The sequence below is a fragment of the Dipodomys ordii genome, unplaced genomic scaffold (assembly GCF_000151885.1).
Source record: "Dipodomys ordii isolate 6190 unplaced genomic scaffold, Dord_2.0 Scaffold164, whole genome shotgun sequence".
In the NCBI taxonomy this organism is placed as follows: Eukaryota; Metazoa; Chordata; class Mammalia; order Rodentia; family Heteromyidae; genus Dipodomys; species Dipodomys ordii.
This window is the reverse complement of record NW_012267380.1, coordinates 2,303,801-2,322,322: the sequence shown is the minus strand read 5'-3', so window position 1 is coordinate 2,322,322 and position 18,522 is coordinate 2,303,801. Positions and strand designations below refer to the sequence as shown.

Sequence of the window (18,522 nt, the reverse complement as noted above, 5' to 3'; positions counted from 1 at the left end):
TGTACACGGGAGCCGGGGTCCCTAGGAAAGGATGCTGGGGCCAGGTGCAGGCCTTCTCTGACAGTCTGAAGGTCTGATGGTGTTGTTCCTCAGCCTCCCTGAGGTGTCCAGGGGTATCTGCCAGGGAAGGGCAGGGCACTGGCCACTGGCCACGAGTACAGAGACGAAGCCTTCCCTTCTCCCAAGCCCATGGGAGCTTTCCCCATCGCTAGAAAGCAATCTGTCTCTTCTCCCTTGGAGAATTGTTTTCCCTCCTAACATGGAGATGTGTTTCTCTCACATGCCTTCTTCATCATCTCTGACCAGCCTATGTAGAGGAAGATGAACTTCTCCATGTCACTTCCATTTGCTTCCTCGGGCCTGGCAGGCTTTGCATCCCTTCACCCCATCAATTGTCTGCCACACACCCGCTGCCTGCCATCCAAGAAGCGCCTCAAGTCATCTTGTAGGCTTTTCTCCCCTTGAAATAGAAAGTCTTTCTACTCAAGACATATCTTAACTAAGTAAGGAAGGAACCCAGAAGCCACAAACCATGTCCTGGAAGGGTTAGAAATATCACAGATGGCTCGGCCTGTCTCTCGGCAAAAATAAATGGCCAGGTGGAGCACACCAGGCCGCTATGGAATCACAAGTCACAATCCCCGAGGCAGAGGCCACAGAGGCATCTCCTTCTAAATAAAACCTCGTGCACAGGTGTCTGCCTCACGGAGATTATACCTGTGTGCATACAGTAACAGAGAGGTCTGGTATTTTTCAAGAACTGAAGATAAAATTCCAGAGCCTGAATTTATTAATTCATTTAGTTGCTGCTCTAAGGGATATAAAATAGCACAAAGTTAAATACAGTCCTTTTGGAGCAATACTGGGGACTAACCAAGAGTCCTGTGCCTACCAGGCAAATGCTCTACCACTTGAGCCACACCTCCAGCCATTTTTACCTTAGCTATTTTTCAAACAGGACCTCCAGCCTTAAAGTGCCAATCTTCCTACCTGCACCTCTCGCCACTGTGCCCAGACAATGCATGTGGAGATGGGGTGTCTCATGAACTTTGTGCCTGGGCTGATGTTGAACCACCACCATCTCAATCTCCGCCTCCTCCGTGGCTGGGATTACAGGCGTGAGCCACCACACCCAGTGAGAAGCAATGCCATTTTCTATAAAAAAAAAAAAAACACTTCCTGGACATTTTACAGGACACTGTTTCATGTCAGAGGCAGCCATCACCGGGAGCCAACAGGAGCACCAGAGCCACTAACCAGCGCCCCTCCCAATGAGAGGGAGCGGCAGTGCGCTGGTACAGACCAGTGGTGCTCTGCCCAGGGTGCAGAGCAGAATGTCAGGGGCAGCCTCTGCCTCTGCTACTCAGCGTAGCTGTGACCGAATGCCTGGCAGTCAAACTAGGAGAGACTTGTTTTGCTAAACGATGAGGCTGGTGAGTGAACACAAATCAGTCAGGAGTCTAACCTTGATCCCCAGCTCGATGTTCTCCCCACCATACACGTCCATGCCCGGGTCCAGCAGGCCGATGTCCCCAAAGAATCTCCTGTTGACCACGAAGGAGCAGCCGATCATGGCAGGCGTCCTGTGAGAGAGAGAGAGAGAGAAAGAGAGAGAGAGAGAGAGAGAGAGAGAGAAAGCTAAGCTCAGCAAAGCCCAACAGCAGCCCTCGGCTTCCCCAGAGCAAGTGCTGGTCCACGCCTGTCTCCCAGGGACCCTGGGTTCCCATCCCCAGTTCTCTGTAAGGCCAGGAGCCTTTGGTTTCTCAGGACACAGACGCGATGAGGACTGGTAGATGTGATTCTCATTGTGCAGCACAAGTTCATGGCAGATCCCATGAGTCCACAGAAGACTCCACAAGTCCACTGCAGACTGCATGAGTCCACAGCAGGCCGCACAAGCCCACGGCAGGCCCCATGAGTCCACGGCAGACCCCACAAATCCACAGCAGGCTCACGAGGCCACGACAGACCACATGAGTCCATAGCAGGCCCCACAAATCCTAGAGATGAAGGGCAAGGCAGGCTTGCTCTCTGCCCATGAAGGAGAGGAGATTTAACATGTGGAGAGTGTGAGGGGGAATCGGAGAGGAGGCATGGAAGGCACGGGAGCCAGACTCCATGTTCTGTGGGAAGCTGCTTTGTGTTTTTCTGTACCGAGGTTTCCACTCGGATCTCATGCTTGCTAGGGAGGTGCTCCTCTGCTGAACCACGCCTCCAGTGGTTTTTGAGATAGGATCTGGCATCTTGTCCAGTCACACATTTGGACAGTGTCACAAACTATTGTTGTGCTGTTTTTGCCTCTGTTTCCAGATTTATTATCACCCTGGATACCACATTGATTTCCTTAGCACCCACCCATGTCTAGCCATGTTTCTAGTGCTACTTGGCTATTTCTAATAACCAAGATATATTTTTCCATTCAAGCACCACATAGTAATTCATTGTCATCATCACCACCACCACCATCATCATCACCACCACCATTATTATAATCACAATCACCATTATCATCATCATCATCACTGCAAACACTTACTGAGCAGAACCATGTACAAAGCACCCTTGTCTATTTGCTGTACAAAGTAGAGTGTGTCAGCATGTGTCACCTAGGTACACAATACCTGACTCCAAGTTAGACTGCAGAGCTATTGTAACAAACCCAGCATGATACTGACTCAAAACCCACGGTAATGGAAGATCCAGAGATCAACCCACAGAACACAGCTCCAGCCTTCTTCACAGGGTGCAAGGGCACACAGGGAGGATGAGGAGAGATAGTGCCGTCCCACGGGGAGAAGGCCTTGGCCTGCACATAGACCAGCCCAGCTCAGAGGCCCTCATCCAGGTCAAAGGCCTGGGACTACAGGAAAGCCTGGAGAAACGCTTCTGGACACAGAGACAAGGACTTTCTGAACAAGACCTGGGAGCTCAGGAAGCAGGAGCCAGAGCTGACAGTGAGGCTGGATCCCACACTGCCTAGCACAGGAAGACTGGTAAGCAGACAGCATACGCTCCACACACTGCCCCAATGCAAAGAGGCAGATCAGGCCACCCGAAGACACAGAGGCACAGGGCAACAGCAGAGTTCCTGATCTGAGCCCTGTTCTTTTCAGAGAAGGCTTCATGGAAGAGCTAGGCAGACTACTACATGGCCACACTACACCTGACCACAGATCCATGTGGCCACAAATCATACTGCACCTGACCACAGAGCCACGGGACCATGCCATACCCCACCACAGAGCCAGATGGCCAGGAGACCACGCTGAGAGGTTGTGTCAGATTTCGGTCACTGTAACAAGTCTCTTATGACGAGAAGAGGTTGGTTTGGGCTCCTGATTTGGAAGGTTCCAATCTATGGTCAGACTCCGTGTTTCCAGGCCCCTGATGGAGGCCAGAAGGCCACTGGGAAGAGCATGGGGGGGCAGGACCACTCACTCCTGGCCAGAGAGCAAAGAAGAAGGGGAGGGATCGAGGCCCACCCCCCTGCCAGGCCCCCAATAACCTCAAGACCACCCCACTGGGCTCCATCCCCCAGGTCCCAGCTCCTCCCGACAGAGCTGTCTGGGGACCAAGCCTTATATTAACCCAGGCCTCTGTGGGACATTTGAGACATAAACTACAGCACGAGTGAAGTGGCCAGGCACGGACTGGTGCAAAGGAGGGCAGAGCCAGGGGTAGCCCGTGGTGCTGGGTGCCACATCCTGCCCCCAGAGCCAAACCAGCTCAGCTAGGTTACGGCTCAGAGCCCTGGCACTGGGTGGGGCAGGTGGGGCGGGGAGGAGGGATAGGAGGCCCGCTTGGACAATTTTGGGGAATAATTTGGGGGAAGGAGTTGTCCAGTGGGTGCAGAGTTCTCCACTGGCAAAATGCTATCATTTAATACCCTGAGTCCCATTTGCCTCTGCTCTACATAGAAACACCCAAAGGGTAAGTAGCCCTGCCTTAAAAAACCAAACAGCACCATGATCAGCACACAGATGCCTCACAGCGAGTGGATGGTCGGCTGGCACACCGCAGCTAAGCCAGGGATTACTGGCCAGGAGTAACCCACACCCAAGTCACCGCTTCCTGGGAATGCAGAGTGGTGTGCCTGGAATCACATGGCTTCCTTTCTCCTTCCAGAGGAAAAAAAGAACTCCCCTCCCTCCCTTCTCCCTCCCTCCTCTCTTTCTCACATTCTCTCCTTCCCTCACCCCCCAGCCTGGGATTTTTCACAGATGTAGAAAATGCCAGTGAGGACTGAAGTTGCCAGAGCTGACAGATTCTGCCCCGGCTTACTTTAATCAAACAAAGACCACATCCACATGAGAAGAAGATGCTTTCCATAAGCAGTTCCTCCAGCATAACACATTTCCCTCTTGCTAATCACATTGTCTTTAGGCTCCAAGAGGCTGATTTGCAGACAACCCTCTGAAGAGTATTTGTGTGAAAGCACGGTGCACATACTTGGCACACGTGGTTTTTTCAAGTGTCTGCTTAGCTATCTTGTGCATGAGAACTGTTAGGAAGACAAAGAGAAAGAGGAAGGAAAGCTCTAGAATAGATACCACTGAGCTACAGCTCCTACCGTGGCTGATATTTGCTCGTTAATATCTGACAGCCAAGTGCTGGAGGAGACTGATGGTCAGGACGACCAGTTGAGTCATAAAATGCACTGCCAGAGTGAATCCATGGACTTTTATTGCCCTGATAATGACCTGGCTGAGGTGTTAGAGACACAGCTTTAATCGACAGTATGTAGAGTCAGATTTCCCAACTGTTAGAAATTAAGCACATTTATTTCTTACAAATTAAATTACCTGGAAGGGGGGGGGAAATCAGCCTCAGGTGCAGAAATATTTCATGTTTACCAACCAAACAGGTCAGTTGCTAAATAGCCCTGCTGGGTCCTGACACTTGGCCCAGAAATGGCATCTGTCTTCCTAACAAACAGAGGGAAGAAATGGCGACCTGGGAGTAAGGGTTTCACCCCCGTCACCTTTCCCAGCACAGGAGGGACAAGGACAGGGCCATCATTTCCTCCCAGTAGATGATTGAGGTGCATGGGAGACACCGCCATGCTCTCCTCCTCACGTGGACGGCGGATGACAGAGGTACTGTAATGGTCTCTATGTGGTTTTAACTTTCCAGTGAGGACACAAGGAAGTGGGGATGGCATCTGGTTCTGTGGTGCCACCTTCGTCCCCGAGGCTTTCTACCTTGAGCCTGATGTCCTGAAACACTGGGGACATGGGCCTGGGTGACAGCTCAGGCCACAGGGTGGGGACACTCTGCACAAGATCCATGGCCATGGCCGCCGATGTCTGCTCTTGCTCCTTCTCAGAAGCAGACGATGGAAATTTTTAGTTATTCTGAATCCCAGCTCCAGGAAACCTGCTGCCTGTTCAGCAGGGCCTCCTCCATCTCCCTGGATGGCACAAAATCTGTGTGGTCCCTCATGACCTTCCCCATGACCCTGAGGCATGGCACCAAGACAAACTGGCAACCAGAGCGCCTGGCTCCTCTGACTGGGATAGCACCCGGGGCTTCCTTCCACCTTGAAAGCTGGGGGCAGGAGGGAGGGAGTGGGTGTGGCACGGAGTGGGGTCCTCACCCACAAGGAGGGGACTGGGTTCTTCTGCGTGCCTGAGACACAGACTCTGCAAAACACGTGCAAAGCAACTCGACACAAGCAAACTCATGGACCCTTCCAGAGCCCGGGGGCTGATGGCAGCTGGCCCAAGACAGAAGCTTCTAGAAGCACATCTGTGATCAAGGCACAGCGTTCTGCCTCCTGGCTGCCAAGGTGGAACACAGGCTCTAACTGAAGCCTAAGGCGACTTCTAGGCCAGTGCGTCTCTTGAGTACGAGTGGAGGAGGCAACAAGGCGGCAGGAAGAGAAATTCCCTCCTGCTCTATGGCCGTCACAAAGAGCCCCCCAAATCACCAGCTACAGGACCCAGAAATTTAGGGGGATTAAAAAAAAACCCAACACATTACCAAGCACACATCGTCCTATGACCGGCGCCAATGGATCTCCTCATACCTCTGACTTGGTGTTTGCCCTGTGGGTTCTGGCAGAGGCGGCGGCTCAGGACACGGCAGCCCCATGTCTCACTCCTGGTCACCCGTCCCCATTCCTCACCTTCTTTTCTGGGAGCATGTTTAAACCAAGAGATCTACGTAACTTCCCACAGATAACAGGATGAGTTCACTCAGGGAAACGCTTCCCAGTGTCTAGTCTGAGTCCTGGGGAAAACAGAAGTGGTAGTATGTTCCACCCTCACTCACTCCCTGCCCTCAGGGGCTGGTGGGCAGAGGTGCACACTTCCCTGACTCCATGTCTAGGAGTATGCCTGGACTGCGATCCTCCCACCATCAGCCTCCCAAATAGCTAGGATGATAGGCCTGAGCCACTGAGGCCCAGCTCAGAAATGAACTTTTTACAATCCACACTCACATGGCAGAGGCACGGGGTAGCATCAGAGGGTAGCAGGGTTTCCTCTTCACAAGTGAGGAGCCATACTTGGGGGGAAACACCCAGAGTGGGCCCAGGGAACAGGTAAGACAGCCCCCTCCCCCACCCGTGTCCCCACCTAGTGCACAACCCGAAACTCCCTCACAAGCAATTTCTCCTTTTCCCTCAGCAGTATGTCCTCCTCTATTCTCTGCTCTGCCACGTGAGGACAAAGGCCCCAAAGGACAGAGTCTAACCTCTCCCCTGATTAGATTTTGATTAGATTAGGCCATACAGTGATTAGTGCTGTAAAATTAGACTCTGATTGGAGGCTCAGAGAAACAGAAGGGAACAGGCCTTTCCTGTCCTCAGCTCTGGTCTGCATCAATCAAGCAGTGAAGGAAGGGCCCCAACCTCCAGCTCCCTCTGATGCTCTCACCATTGGTAGTCCTGCACAAAGCCATCCACCCACCCACCCATCCATCTATCCAACCAACCAACCAACCATCTATCCATTCAACTATGCATCCATCTGACCAACCATCCATCCGACCAACCATCCATCCATCCATCCATCCATCCATCCATCCATGTATCCATCTGACCAGTCATCCATTGATCCATCCACCCAACCAAACAACCATCCATCCATTCATCCATCCATCCAACCAACCCCACTGGACCCTACCTGAAGCAAACTCTTGTCATGAGCACTAATGATATCCCAGGTGCCTGCTAGACTTCTGCTCCCCTCTGTTCCCTACACAACCCTCAGCACTATTGTAAGCACTCTACCATTTGAGTTCTGCCTCAGGACCCAGGTCTTTATTATGCTTTTGAGACAAGGTCTTGCCTTTACTTTTGCTTAGACTGGCCTTGAATTCACAATCCTACTTTTGCCTCCTGAAGAGCTGAGATGACAGGAATGTGCACCTTCATGACTAGTTTAAAAATATTTTAATAAAAATCAACCTCATGCTTAGTGGTAGAGTGTTTATCTAGCAAGCACGAGCCGCTGGGTTAAATCTTAAGTTCTACACAAACAAGCAGGCCAGTAAATAAATTCTAAAATAAAGTGAAGACTTCAGTTCTTTCCAGTGCTCACAGAGCCGCATGTAGCCACCATATTGGATGGTTCTGAAAGGCACATTTCCATCACTGGAAATGGTCCACTGGATAATGCCACTCCATTGATCATGAACCTATGGAGCCACCAGAGAGCCTGTGAAAAAAATCCCAATTCCATGCATGTCCAGAAGACACAGCTCTAGGAAGTTCATATAATCAGTGCTGACCACCTGCCCTCAAGTGCTGCTGTGCAGTATTATGCCAGACCACAGTTTAGGAAAAATGGAGATCTTTTCTGTTAACTCTCTTTCTGGCCATATTAAGGTTTGAACTCTGGGCCTCGTGTTTGCTAGGCAGGCACTCTTACCACTGAGCCATGCCTCAGCCTCTATCTTCTTCTGGTTACTTTTGAGGTAGGGTCAGTCTTCCTCCCTTCCCAGTGTAGGCCTGGGTAACATTGAGTCTATCTCTTTAAGAAACTTGGTCTAGCCTTGAACCATCAGCCTCCCAAAGTCAGCTTCCTGAATACCTAGGAATACAGGCATGAGCCACCAGCACCGGCTCATTCATCAGAAGCCCCTCACTAAGCAACTGCTGATGGGGTGAGAGGATGAAGGGATGGGCAGCCCAAGGTGGTAGGAACCACCAGTGCAGAAGAGCAGCCAAATACACCCTGTGCCTTGCTGGTCTTTAGTTCAGTGCATCTACACCGCCGCTCACAGCTCACCTTGACTGGAAAATAACAGCTTATATACAGTGAATAAGTAGCTATGCTTCTTAGGCTTTCCTAGAAAAACCCAGTGGACAAACTTTAACAGTGTTTTTTTTAAAAAAAAAACCACCAACAACAAACAAAAAACCAATGAATTCTTGATTGAGCAATTAGCTTTGCAAATACTCATGCACACATGAGGAGAAACTGGCGGATTATTAATGACCACACTGCACGGAAGTGTGGCAGGTTCTCTTCCCGTGGAGCTGTGCCAACAGGCAAACTCTGTTATGGAAGGAATCACCCAGAACCAACCCCAGCCTTTAGGCCAGGAGCCAGGGAGCTCAGGGCAGGAGGGGGGCTCGGCACCTGTCTGCACGCAAGCAGAGTGTCCCACCTCTCACTCTCTGGCTGGCTGGCCAGGCAGGCTCTTCCATCTCTGCATGCCCATTCCATATGGGGCACGGCAGTTTCTTCTCCTGGCACTCTTCCAGCACATAGTTCAAGTCTTATTCTCTATGCCTTTACTACAAGTCTTCTCCAACTTTTTTCTGCAAAGAGGTAATTATGGATTCAGCCACTCAACCAGCAAAAGTCGTGTACCTTGCAAATGCGCGACACCCATCATTTGTAATTAATTTCTAGTCAATCATTTGTAATTCATTCCATACCCCCCCCAAAATGGAATAAAGTGTACTGAAGACCAGGGATGACACTGGAAGTTTCTGACAATATAAACAAAAATAACAGGACCAGAAGTCGGATGGACTAGAAGTCCAAAGCACCAGAGGAGATTTAAACAGAAAAGAGGGGGGGGAAGCATGTATTATCTAGAAGACAAAAAAAAACAAAGTCCCGAGGAAATAAGACATGCAAATGGGGTGTCTGGCAAGGCACATGCCATGAACTCACACTGCACCCCACCCAGGGTGCAGAATCTCTAACACCAAATTAGAAACAAAATCCATCCGAGGGCTTCTTGCGAGCCACGTGTGAGCCACATGCACAAATCAAAATGACAACAGAAAGATGAAAAAGACGGGCAAAGCAAACACAAAGAAAGCAAGGCGAGATGAGTTCCAGAAGATGAAATATGACCACACGGTAGTGTAAATCAGAGGTCCAGAGACAAGGCCGCCATCACTTGCCACAAGGTGGAAACAGAGAAGGAACAGCGGAATACACTGGGCTCCTCCTTCCCCCTTCTTTATTTCTGCTGAGTTAGAGACTGAACTCAGAGTCCTGTACTTACTAAGGCTGATTCATGCCCCTGGTGCTTTTGCTCTTAGTGTTTTTCAGAAAGGATCTTCCGCTAACTTTGCCCAGGCTGGCCTTTGACAGTGATCCTCCTGTGAAGACCTCTGGAGTTGCTCACTTTCTTGGACATCTCTCTCCACAGGCAATGAGCAAATGCAGCTGTCATGTTGGGCCACACATCTGGCCAGCTGGGACTCAGCTGAGATGACACGGGGGGACACCGGTCAGGGTCCCTGAGGACAGTTTCCACCAGGAGCTTCCAAGTTCAACATCCAGCTAAGCAGGTCCCATCCACCATGGCCTGAGGTCTAGATCAACCAGCTATCCTTCTCCTCTTTGAATGGCACTCAGAGAATGTTCTAGCATCTTTGGAACTCACCCAGCAGTGGGCTTTTAACCCTGCTTTGGTGTTCAGAACCTTCCTCCCAAGGAGAAATGTCAGAATACATCTTAGTTGTGTTTAGGGAAGGATTCTTGTTTTCAAAGGTGACTTAGAGTGAAGAGACATTCTGGAAATCAGTCTCAGACGCGATTGATTTTAGCAACACCTGCCCGGCTCGCGTCTCTCAGGTGATTGATTAGTGCTGTCCTGCTCAAACCCCAGGCCTTACCGGGGACCGCAAGAAACGTCGTATTTCAAGCATAGCAGGGAGCGGTGCCTTTGAGTGGTGAGACTCCCCCCACCCCCCCACATCCCTGGGGAAGGCTAGCTTGCATCAGAAGCTGCATCCTAGATGAAGAGATCCGTTAAGAATAAAAACAGAGAGCAAGCAAAATTAGCTGAAAATGAGAACGAGGAAGCAGGAGGCAGCAATTATGGGCAGCACCCAGGGGCGCATTTCTATTTTTATCACCGATCAGATTCTGTGACACTGAGCTGTGTGGAGGTCTAAGACCCCCCCCTTCCTCCCCTCCAGGTTCCTCCCTGGGGACTAAGAACAAATGCCCCCTCCCATCCTGCCAAAAATGCCCCAGGGGGCCTCTGGCCGCCTCCCTCCTCCACTGGGTTCCCAAACCCACTGTTCCCCACCACCCCAAGGCCCTGGTCCACCCCAGGGTCCCACGGTGTCCCTTAGGGTGACGGCCCCCAGGGCGTAATGGGAATCTCATGTTTGACTCTTCAGTTTACCCCAAGCTGCCTCCCACCCTGGAGAGCCAGAGGTGACCCTTGTCCAGGGATGTCCACCCCTGGCCTACATGTTCCTACATGTTTTCTCTCGAGAAAAGTGAGAAAATACTTAGTGTATGGGAGGCGGAAGAAAGCCTTGAGCAGACAGTCCTCTCTGCTCTTGAATATAATTATTTTCCCCATAGTAAAAAGCTAAAGATTTTTAAAAGTCCCATTTCCAGGAAGAAATAGAAGGCTTGGAACCCTGGGTTCCGGCTCCCTGTGAATGGCTGCGTCCCTGCAAAGCCTTTAGTTACAGCATCCATCCCCAGACGACAGCAGCAGTTCCATCGCCGCGAGCGAACGCACACAGAAGGCTGTTTGTGGAACTTAATTGCCATTTTAATGTGCCTTAATTGCATAGAAATGCTACTTAATGTACTGTTGCATTTTGCACCCAAATTCAGGCTCCGAAGGAGGAGGCCGGGGTGTCACTGAAGGAATCTTAGCTGGCTGAGGACAGTGGAGAATTTCCCTGGGTGGCAGACCTCTGGCTGGTTTTTCTCCTCTTCTGTGTGCTCCTCCTACCCAGAGGCAGAAGCCCAGTGGGCCTCTGGCTCTTGAAAGTGAGATGGACTCACTGAAGTCCAGGTCTGGTATCTCCTCCTCACCAGGTGCCAAGCAGAGCCCTCTCACAACACCCTAGCCTTACCCAACTCTCCTGCTGGTCTCTAAAGAGGCTGGAGCAGGAAAACAGGCAGCTAGCTGGAAAGCCATTTGTTCCATTGGGAACATTTGGGTCAGTAACCCGAATGGACTGAAAGAAGCATCTTCCTAGACAGCTGATGGCTGTCCCCACAGGTAGAGAAACTGCTACCTGCTGGGGTCTGTGGCTCATGCCTGTGATTGTAAACAGTCATGAAGCTGAGATCTAGAGTATCAGTTTGAAGCTGGCCTGGACGGAAAAGTCTGAGACTCCCATCTCCAACTAACCAGAAAAAAGCTGGGCGGAGGCACAGTTCGTGTAGTAGTGAGCCAGCCATGAGCAAGTATAGGCTGAGTTCTAAGCCTAGTACTGAATGAGACAAAAAGAAAAGAAGACAAACTGCCAAGCTGAGCTACTCTTACTGTTACATCTTTAACACCACCAGACAGAAAAGGTGGGCAGCCTCAGCCACGGAGTCTGCGCACTGGGTAATGCACAGCAGGCTGTTATGGACTCCTGGCGGGACATGTGCCTTGTGAACCATACGGATACACCTGGTCCAGCCAGGGAGGTGATGCAGAGGCCGGTGAGGCCACCGTGGGTGGACATGAGGCTGCCACACGCAGGTGTGCAGGCTGTGAGTGCCCATCCCAGCAGGGCACAGGGACCACGAGCAACGATGGCAGGAAGGGGACTTGGGAAAGGCTCCTTTCCCGATCTGTTCTGAGCCTTGCTGGTGCGGAGCTGAGCCATTGGAGAGTCATTCCCACATGAGGGCAATGCTCCGGCTATGGGCAGAAAGACGAAAGAAACCACGGCAGGTTTTGTCCACGCTGGAAAGTCTGAGGCTTTCCACCACTTTGAGAATGAACCCCAAACTTCTGAGTCAGGTTCCCAACAGCCTGTGTGTAGGATCCAGGCTCCTCTTCTCCTGGGTAGTTGTCCCTCATCCCCCCGCTCACAGCCTCTAGGCCTGGTTCTCTTTCCCCTCCTTTGCCAAGCCTTGCCTACTCCTTTCTTCCTGTGGTGCCCAGGAGCCCACGCTGGGGTCCGCTGGGGGGTCTCTCCTTCCCAGTGGATGTGCCCCCCTCCCATGAACCTGGCCCATGGCTCCAGGCCTCCCACACTGACCAGGTCACACTCCATGGGTAGAAGCCCCGGGATCTGTGGCTGCACACCATCAGGGCTGGTGCAGGCTAGTCAGTGAGGACCTGAGCCACTGCAGAGCCACTTCTGTGCACCAGGCTGGGCCACAGGAAGTACCACTGGGGTCAGTGAGCTCTGTGTAGTTATCAGCAATTCCTCTCTGAGGGGGGCTAGGAGGAGGAGGTAGAGGGGAGGAAAAAGGTACTGGGGGGAGAAGGGGAAGGGAAGGTGGGGTGGGGGAAGAGGAGAGGGTAGGGGAGGAAGACCGGCAGTCCTATCACCGCTCTTGGCGCAGCTAGGATGCCCTCCATAAAAGCTATCAGGAAATGATATGGTGTATCTGGTGCAGACCCAGGACCAGCCACTTCATGCAGGGTATGAATCCCAGACCAGGCCCAGCCCCTTGTGTGCCGAGTGTGGACTCTGGGCCATTTTTTGCATGACAGGATCTGCAGGTGAGTCGCTCCAGTAATTCTAAGCGGCCTCAGCCAAGACCTGGGATTAACTGGCTGAAGGTCATTGCCAGAGAGATCAGCACCGGCGTCACACCGATGTGGCCTTGCTTCCTATCTTTCTTAGCCTGGAAACAGGTCTCTGACACCACAAAACTACCAGGGAAGGGGCCAGACCTGTAGGGTGACACTGTGGACTCCAAGGGGTGTTGAGGAGGGACAGGGTACACACAGTGGTGCTGTGGACTCCTGAGGGGTGTCAGGACTCCCCAACACCGCACCCCCGGACTCATTGGGATGAGGAAGCTGGGCACAATTAGAACAGAACTGGCTTAATTTCTTCAGGGTGGACCCGCATGGCTTAAAATAGTTAATGTTGTGTTTTATCTTCATTGACTTGTCTAATAATGCAGAAAATAATCGTCCTCAGGCTCTGAACAAGCGGATTATGCTGTCACAGGAGCTTAGCAAGCTGCAAGCTGCACGTGGATGCAGGGCCCAGTGCTTTTCCTACTTCACCTTCCTCCCTCCTTCCCCCCCTTCTGGAACCCTCCCCCACCACAGGTGACAACGGGGATCAGAGGACACAGTGAGCGGGCATTAAAGGGACCATGGCGCCTCACAGCAGGGGGCCCAGAGCACAGGGGAACCCGCAAACACAAGCAGCCCTTCTTCTCTGAGTTTGGCCAGCAACAATTCAGACTCCCAGCGCCTGGGGTGCCTGGGGCAGCAGACACAAGGGGGCCATCCCAGAATAATTCCAGACTGCTGTTGGCCGCCCTGAGGATGGCTGGCTTCCCCAGAGACACCCTGCAACCTGAGCCACAGGGAGCAGTCATTGCCAGGCAGACAGAACCAGGCCAGGCCTGGGACAGGAGCTCGGTGGAGCCACACCCACTGGGGACTCAGCTTGGCCCTAACCCCTGACTGGACAGCCATCAGAGCCCATCAGTGTGCAGTGATGGGCCCCAGCAACATCAAGGGCATGCATTGGGTGAGACTTGGGAGTTCGTCATCTGACTTGTTAGAAGGCTGTGGGTTGGGTGCCTGTGTCTTTCCAATGCCCTGGAAGAGGCCACAAAAGGATCTGGCCAAGTAAAGACACCTGGATTCCTGCTTTGCTTGAGGACAGGCATGGGGGTGAACAGAGATGCCGAGGCTGGTGTGATACTGTGTGGGGAGAGGTGGAGATGGATAGATTTCCAAGGGGGTCTCACAGATGCTGAAGGCATTCACGATAGTGGCAGGGTCCAGGACGCTCACGGCCAAGCTCTGCAGCTTTAGCCAAGTTCAAAGCCACTGTGAAGCAGGACTCACTGCTGAGAAGAACAGAGTCCTCAGAAGGAATCAAGAGTCTTTGTTGAGTGTCTGTGATTTTCAAAGCACTCCATGGAATGTACGAAAACACACAAAACATACAAAGATGGTCCAACAGACTTTTGACCCTCACATTAGAGGGACCTGACAGTGAACTACCGATCATTGTTCTAGGAACCCTGCAGGAGACAGCAAGGCCCAGGGAAGGAGCTGAGGAGAGGCCTTGGCCATGGCTCTGCTGGGGCAGGGAGAATCAGGCAGGTCAGGAGAAACTGGAAGAGTGCTTCTGGCATATGGGGCCTTTTCCAAGTATGAACATGCTTTTCCTGCAGTCCCCAGCCGGCTCTGAGCCTGAGCGAGCTTCCCCTGAGAGCGCTGGCAGGCGACGATCACACAGAGTTAGTGTTTTCCCCCAGGGACTTCAGTGTACTTGCTGCATGGACCAGGTTCAAGCTCAGCTCAAGTGCAGCCCGTAAACCCACAGCATGTGGGACTGCAAAATACCATCGCACGATGACCCTACACGCATTCCCACCCACGTCGGAGCCTCTTCAAAGCGCTGGTCTAGTAATAGGGGATGATGAGCAGCCTGCAGCGCAAATGCCGCTTCATCACACGGCAGTTAAGGGGATGCCAGGGGCAGAGATGCGACAACAATGCCTGCCTGGCTCTGCCTGGACGCGGCACAGGACCACTTCCGCTGACGGCGTTGTCATGGAGACTCCCACAGGTCACCCGCAACACAGTGCAGGTTTCAGAGAAATTATCAACAGATGCTCCTGGCATCAAATGTCACCACGTCCTCAAAGACAGCTCAACTCAGAAGGAATGCTTGCATTTTCCCAGAATCTCAGTCTCTGACGGCAGGGGTGTTGGGGGGGAGGGGAGAAACAACACTTAAATGTCATTTATTTGAACTCCATCCATCTCTCTGATGCCCACATCCAGTTCTATCTCTGGGCTTGTTTGGGCCAGACCAGATTTTCTAACAGCCTGCCTCCTTAGATAAACTGCAGGATGTCAGTGCTATCCTCTGCTCAGGCAGAGTTGGACTGGGGCCACCGTGACCCCAAGTGAAGGACCCTTCCTTCCTCGGACCTTTCTTCTCCTCTTGGCCTCTCCCCCCCAACTCTAACTCTCAACATACCCAAATTCAATTCACTGACTCCCAACATCAAAGCCAAACCTGTGCTACCTCTACGCTGTGGTATTGTTTTCTTTGTTCTGTCTAGTCCAGCCTCTCTTTCCTATCACAAAAGAGCACAGATTTGTTGGGGAAAAGCTGGCAGCATGCCAGGTGGGGGGGGGGTCGCCAGGGAGAAAGGAGACGCAACTCTGACGCACGGGCTGCGTGCTCACCCTCACAGGGCAACCACGCGGCACGCCCCGCCTGCTGTCTGCCCTTCTGGGGGAACAGTGCATCATGGATGTTCTCCCCCAAGGCTCAGCCATCTGTGGGGCGAATGCAAAGAGCACCTGGGCCCCAGAGCTTCCTGTTCCCCCTCAGCCCCCGCAGCGCTGCCCCCGTCCCTTCTGGCCCCGCTGTTCCTAACCAAAGTGACAGCAGTGGCAGACCTCACTGTTGCTGTCCCTGGCAGGGCTGTGGCACCATTTGCTCCAGGAAATCCAAACACTGCCCAGTGGGCCGTGAGGACCATCCACGCTGCAGGCTGGACTGGATAAAGCACGTCCTCCTAAAATGTCTGGGTTAGAGTGCAAATCTCCTCCCCACAGTGTGCAACTGCACTCACAGACAGGGGCCTCCAAGAAATAAATGAAATCGGGAGGAGGTCAAGGAAAGGGATCCTCACTGTTCATGGACGCATGCGTTGGGGATGGAGCAGCCCAGAAAGGAATCTGTGTGAGGAAGGAGGGAGGAGGTGAGGGGCTCCCCCAGGCATCTGCCAAGGCTGGAAGAGCCTGATGCAGGCCAGAGGCCCCCCCCCAGCACAGCCCTGGGGCCCTGCTCACGCCTCTACAAGGAAGACCCCCTCAAGTGGGCTTCTTCAGGATGCATTTCTCGTGAGGGCCCCCACCCCAGCTGCGTACATCATCTCTCTGGGAACATGTTCAAATTCTTGGGTCCACTCCTCACCATGCAAGACTTAGAAGAGACAGAAACATATTCTACAGATCTGCTTAGGACATGAACTTCCAGATTTGGAAGGTTCTGGTTGGTAATGCTGTTTGGGGACAAGGTCTCACCACGTGGCCCAGACCAGCTTTGAATTTGGTATCTACCTGCCTCTGCCTCCTGACTGCCATGACTGGCACAGAAGTAGGATAATTTCAACCTGAAATTCAAAACCCTCTAAATGCACAGGGCCAAGAAGGGAGTAGGCACAGTAAATGTCTTGGTAAACAGTCTCCATAAAATTCTTAGCAAAGAATGATTTCACTGCACCCAGCTCCATGTATTTTCATGGTGAGAAAGCAAAGCGGTTCGTGTCAGAAAGATTTCAGACACAGGTGGGAAACCACACTGCTGTCTCTAACAAGGTCTGTGTGGATGCATGGCAGGGCCCTAGGATGCTGCCCGGTGGCTCCTGACCTTCACCCTTCATCTGTATCATGAAATCACAATTTCCCATCCAGTTGCCCTTCTGCTATGTGGATCTGACCAGCAGCACTAGACATCTGACTGGAGGTTGGTGGACCAACACCTGTTACTGACACCTCGAAGTGGACAGAAAGCTAAGGAGCCTAACACAGAAGCATGGCAAGATATCCCTCCCAGAGACTGCGCCCAGGACCCACTTCCTCCCATCAGAACCAAGATATCTCCTTCCAGGGCCCGCCTCCAGGACCCATTTCCTCAAACAGACTCCATCTCCCACAGTTCCACCACCTCACAGAAGTCTGTTCAGATTTCCAGCTCACCAATGAATTAAACCATGGATTAGGCCAGAGTCCTCGTACAGCCAAAGTGTCTTAGGGAATGCCTCACAGACACGCCCTGAAGCATGATTACTAGCCTGATCTACTAATCTCCAAGTCTCCTTCCATCCAGTGACGTTCAGAAAATTAGCCAGCAGGAAACCCACTACATGAAAAGAGCCATCCAGGAACATGGCTGGGCCTTGTGTAGCAGCAGCCTCAAGCACCAAGGTAGCAGCAACACACATCCAAAAGGAAGAACAGAGAAGGCTCTGGGAGAGGGCGATGCAGGGTGGAGGAGATGGAGATTGTATCTCTCTTACTTCAGGACACAAATATCTGCCCAGAGCCAGCCCACAGATGCAAACTGAGAAACAACTGCATATTTCATTTCTCTGGGATCAGATGCCGAGCTCACCCTCAGGAGGAGCGGGGCGGGGGGGAGGGTGTTTGGAGGGGGGGTGGATCAGAGGATGTCCTGAGCTCCCTGGCAACTGGGTCAAACAATGCATGCAAAATGTGCCAAGGAGCCATGTGTGTGGGAACAAGTCTCGTAGGGGTTCAGCGCATGACTGCACCTCACATCTGAGTTTGCATGTACAGGATCAGAGGGAAGCTCGGGTCTCTGGGGTAAGAAAATGATACCTCCAGAACTTATTCAGCATGCAACCCCACCCAGCAGCAGCAGCTGACATGTGTGCTATGGCTCCCAGGCACCTTTTTTTTTTGCAACTCTGGGCTCCCCCAGGGGTCTTTGAGTTAAAGGAGTCTGCCAGTCTGTTAATTTTCTGATTCCTTTTAAGTCTCTGCCTAGGTAATGGCTTTTAGGTCCTACTGGCTCCTTCCTCTTGCTTGGATCGATCTTTTCATTTCCTCAATTCAGCAGTTTAGAGAGAGCTTTGCCTTCCTAAATCTGGGTGTGAACAACCGGAGAGACCCATGACTCCTCCAGAGGCAAAGCTCCAGGAAGTGGACTGGTAGAACTGACAGCCTTTCAGTTGCAAGAGCTCCTGCTCCCTAAACTACCACCTGGCTTCTACAGCTTCTTCACCACTCCATCCCTCTACCATCCATCCACCCATCCATCCATCATCCCTCCATCCATCCAAACCTCCCTCCATCATCCATTCTTCCTTTCATCCATCCATCATCCATTCTTCCTTCCTTCCATCCATTCATCCATCCATCCACCCACCCATCTATCCATCCACTCGCCCATCCATCCATCCATCCATCCATCCATCCTCCATTGATCCATCATCCCTCATTCATTCATTCATCCAGCCAGCCAGCCAGCCTTCCATCCACCATACTATCCATTCATCATTCATTCATCTTTCCATCCATCCACTCAGCCATGCATCTATTCATCCATCCATCTATCCTCCACAAGTTAGTTATGTTGTGCTCCTTTCTTCTTTCTTATTTTTAGTCAGTTAT

General features: G+C 52.0%; 1 protein-coding gene across 1 annotated transcript in view; it reads right to left on the bottom strand.

Moving 5' to 3' along the window:
* The window catches only part of Wbscr17 (Williams-Beuren syndrome chromosome region 17), a 168,174-nt gene that overhangs the window by 37,554 nt on the left and 112,098 nt on the right, over positions 1-18,522 (bottom strand). The window contains exon 15 of the mRNA XM_013033173.1: positions 1,466-1,583. Within this exon, the coding sequence (XP_012888627.1) occupies positions 1,466-1,583 (118 nt within the window). The remainder of the gene's footprint in view (positions 1-1,465; positions 1,584-18,522) is intronic.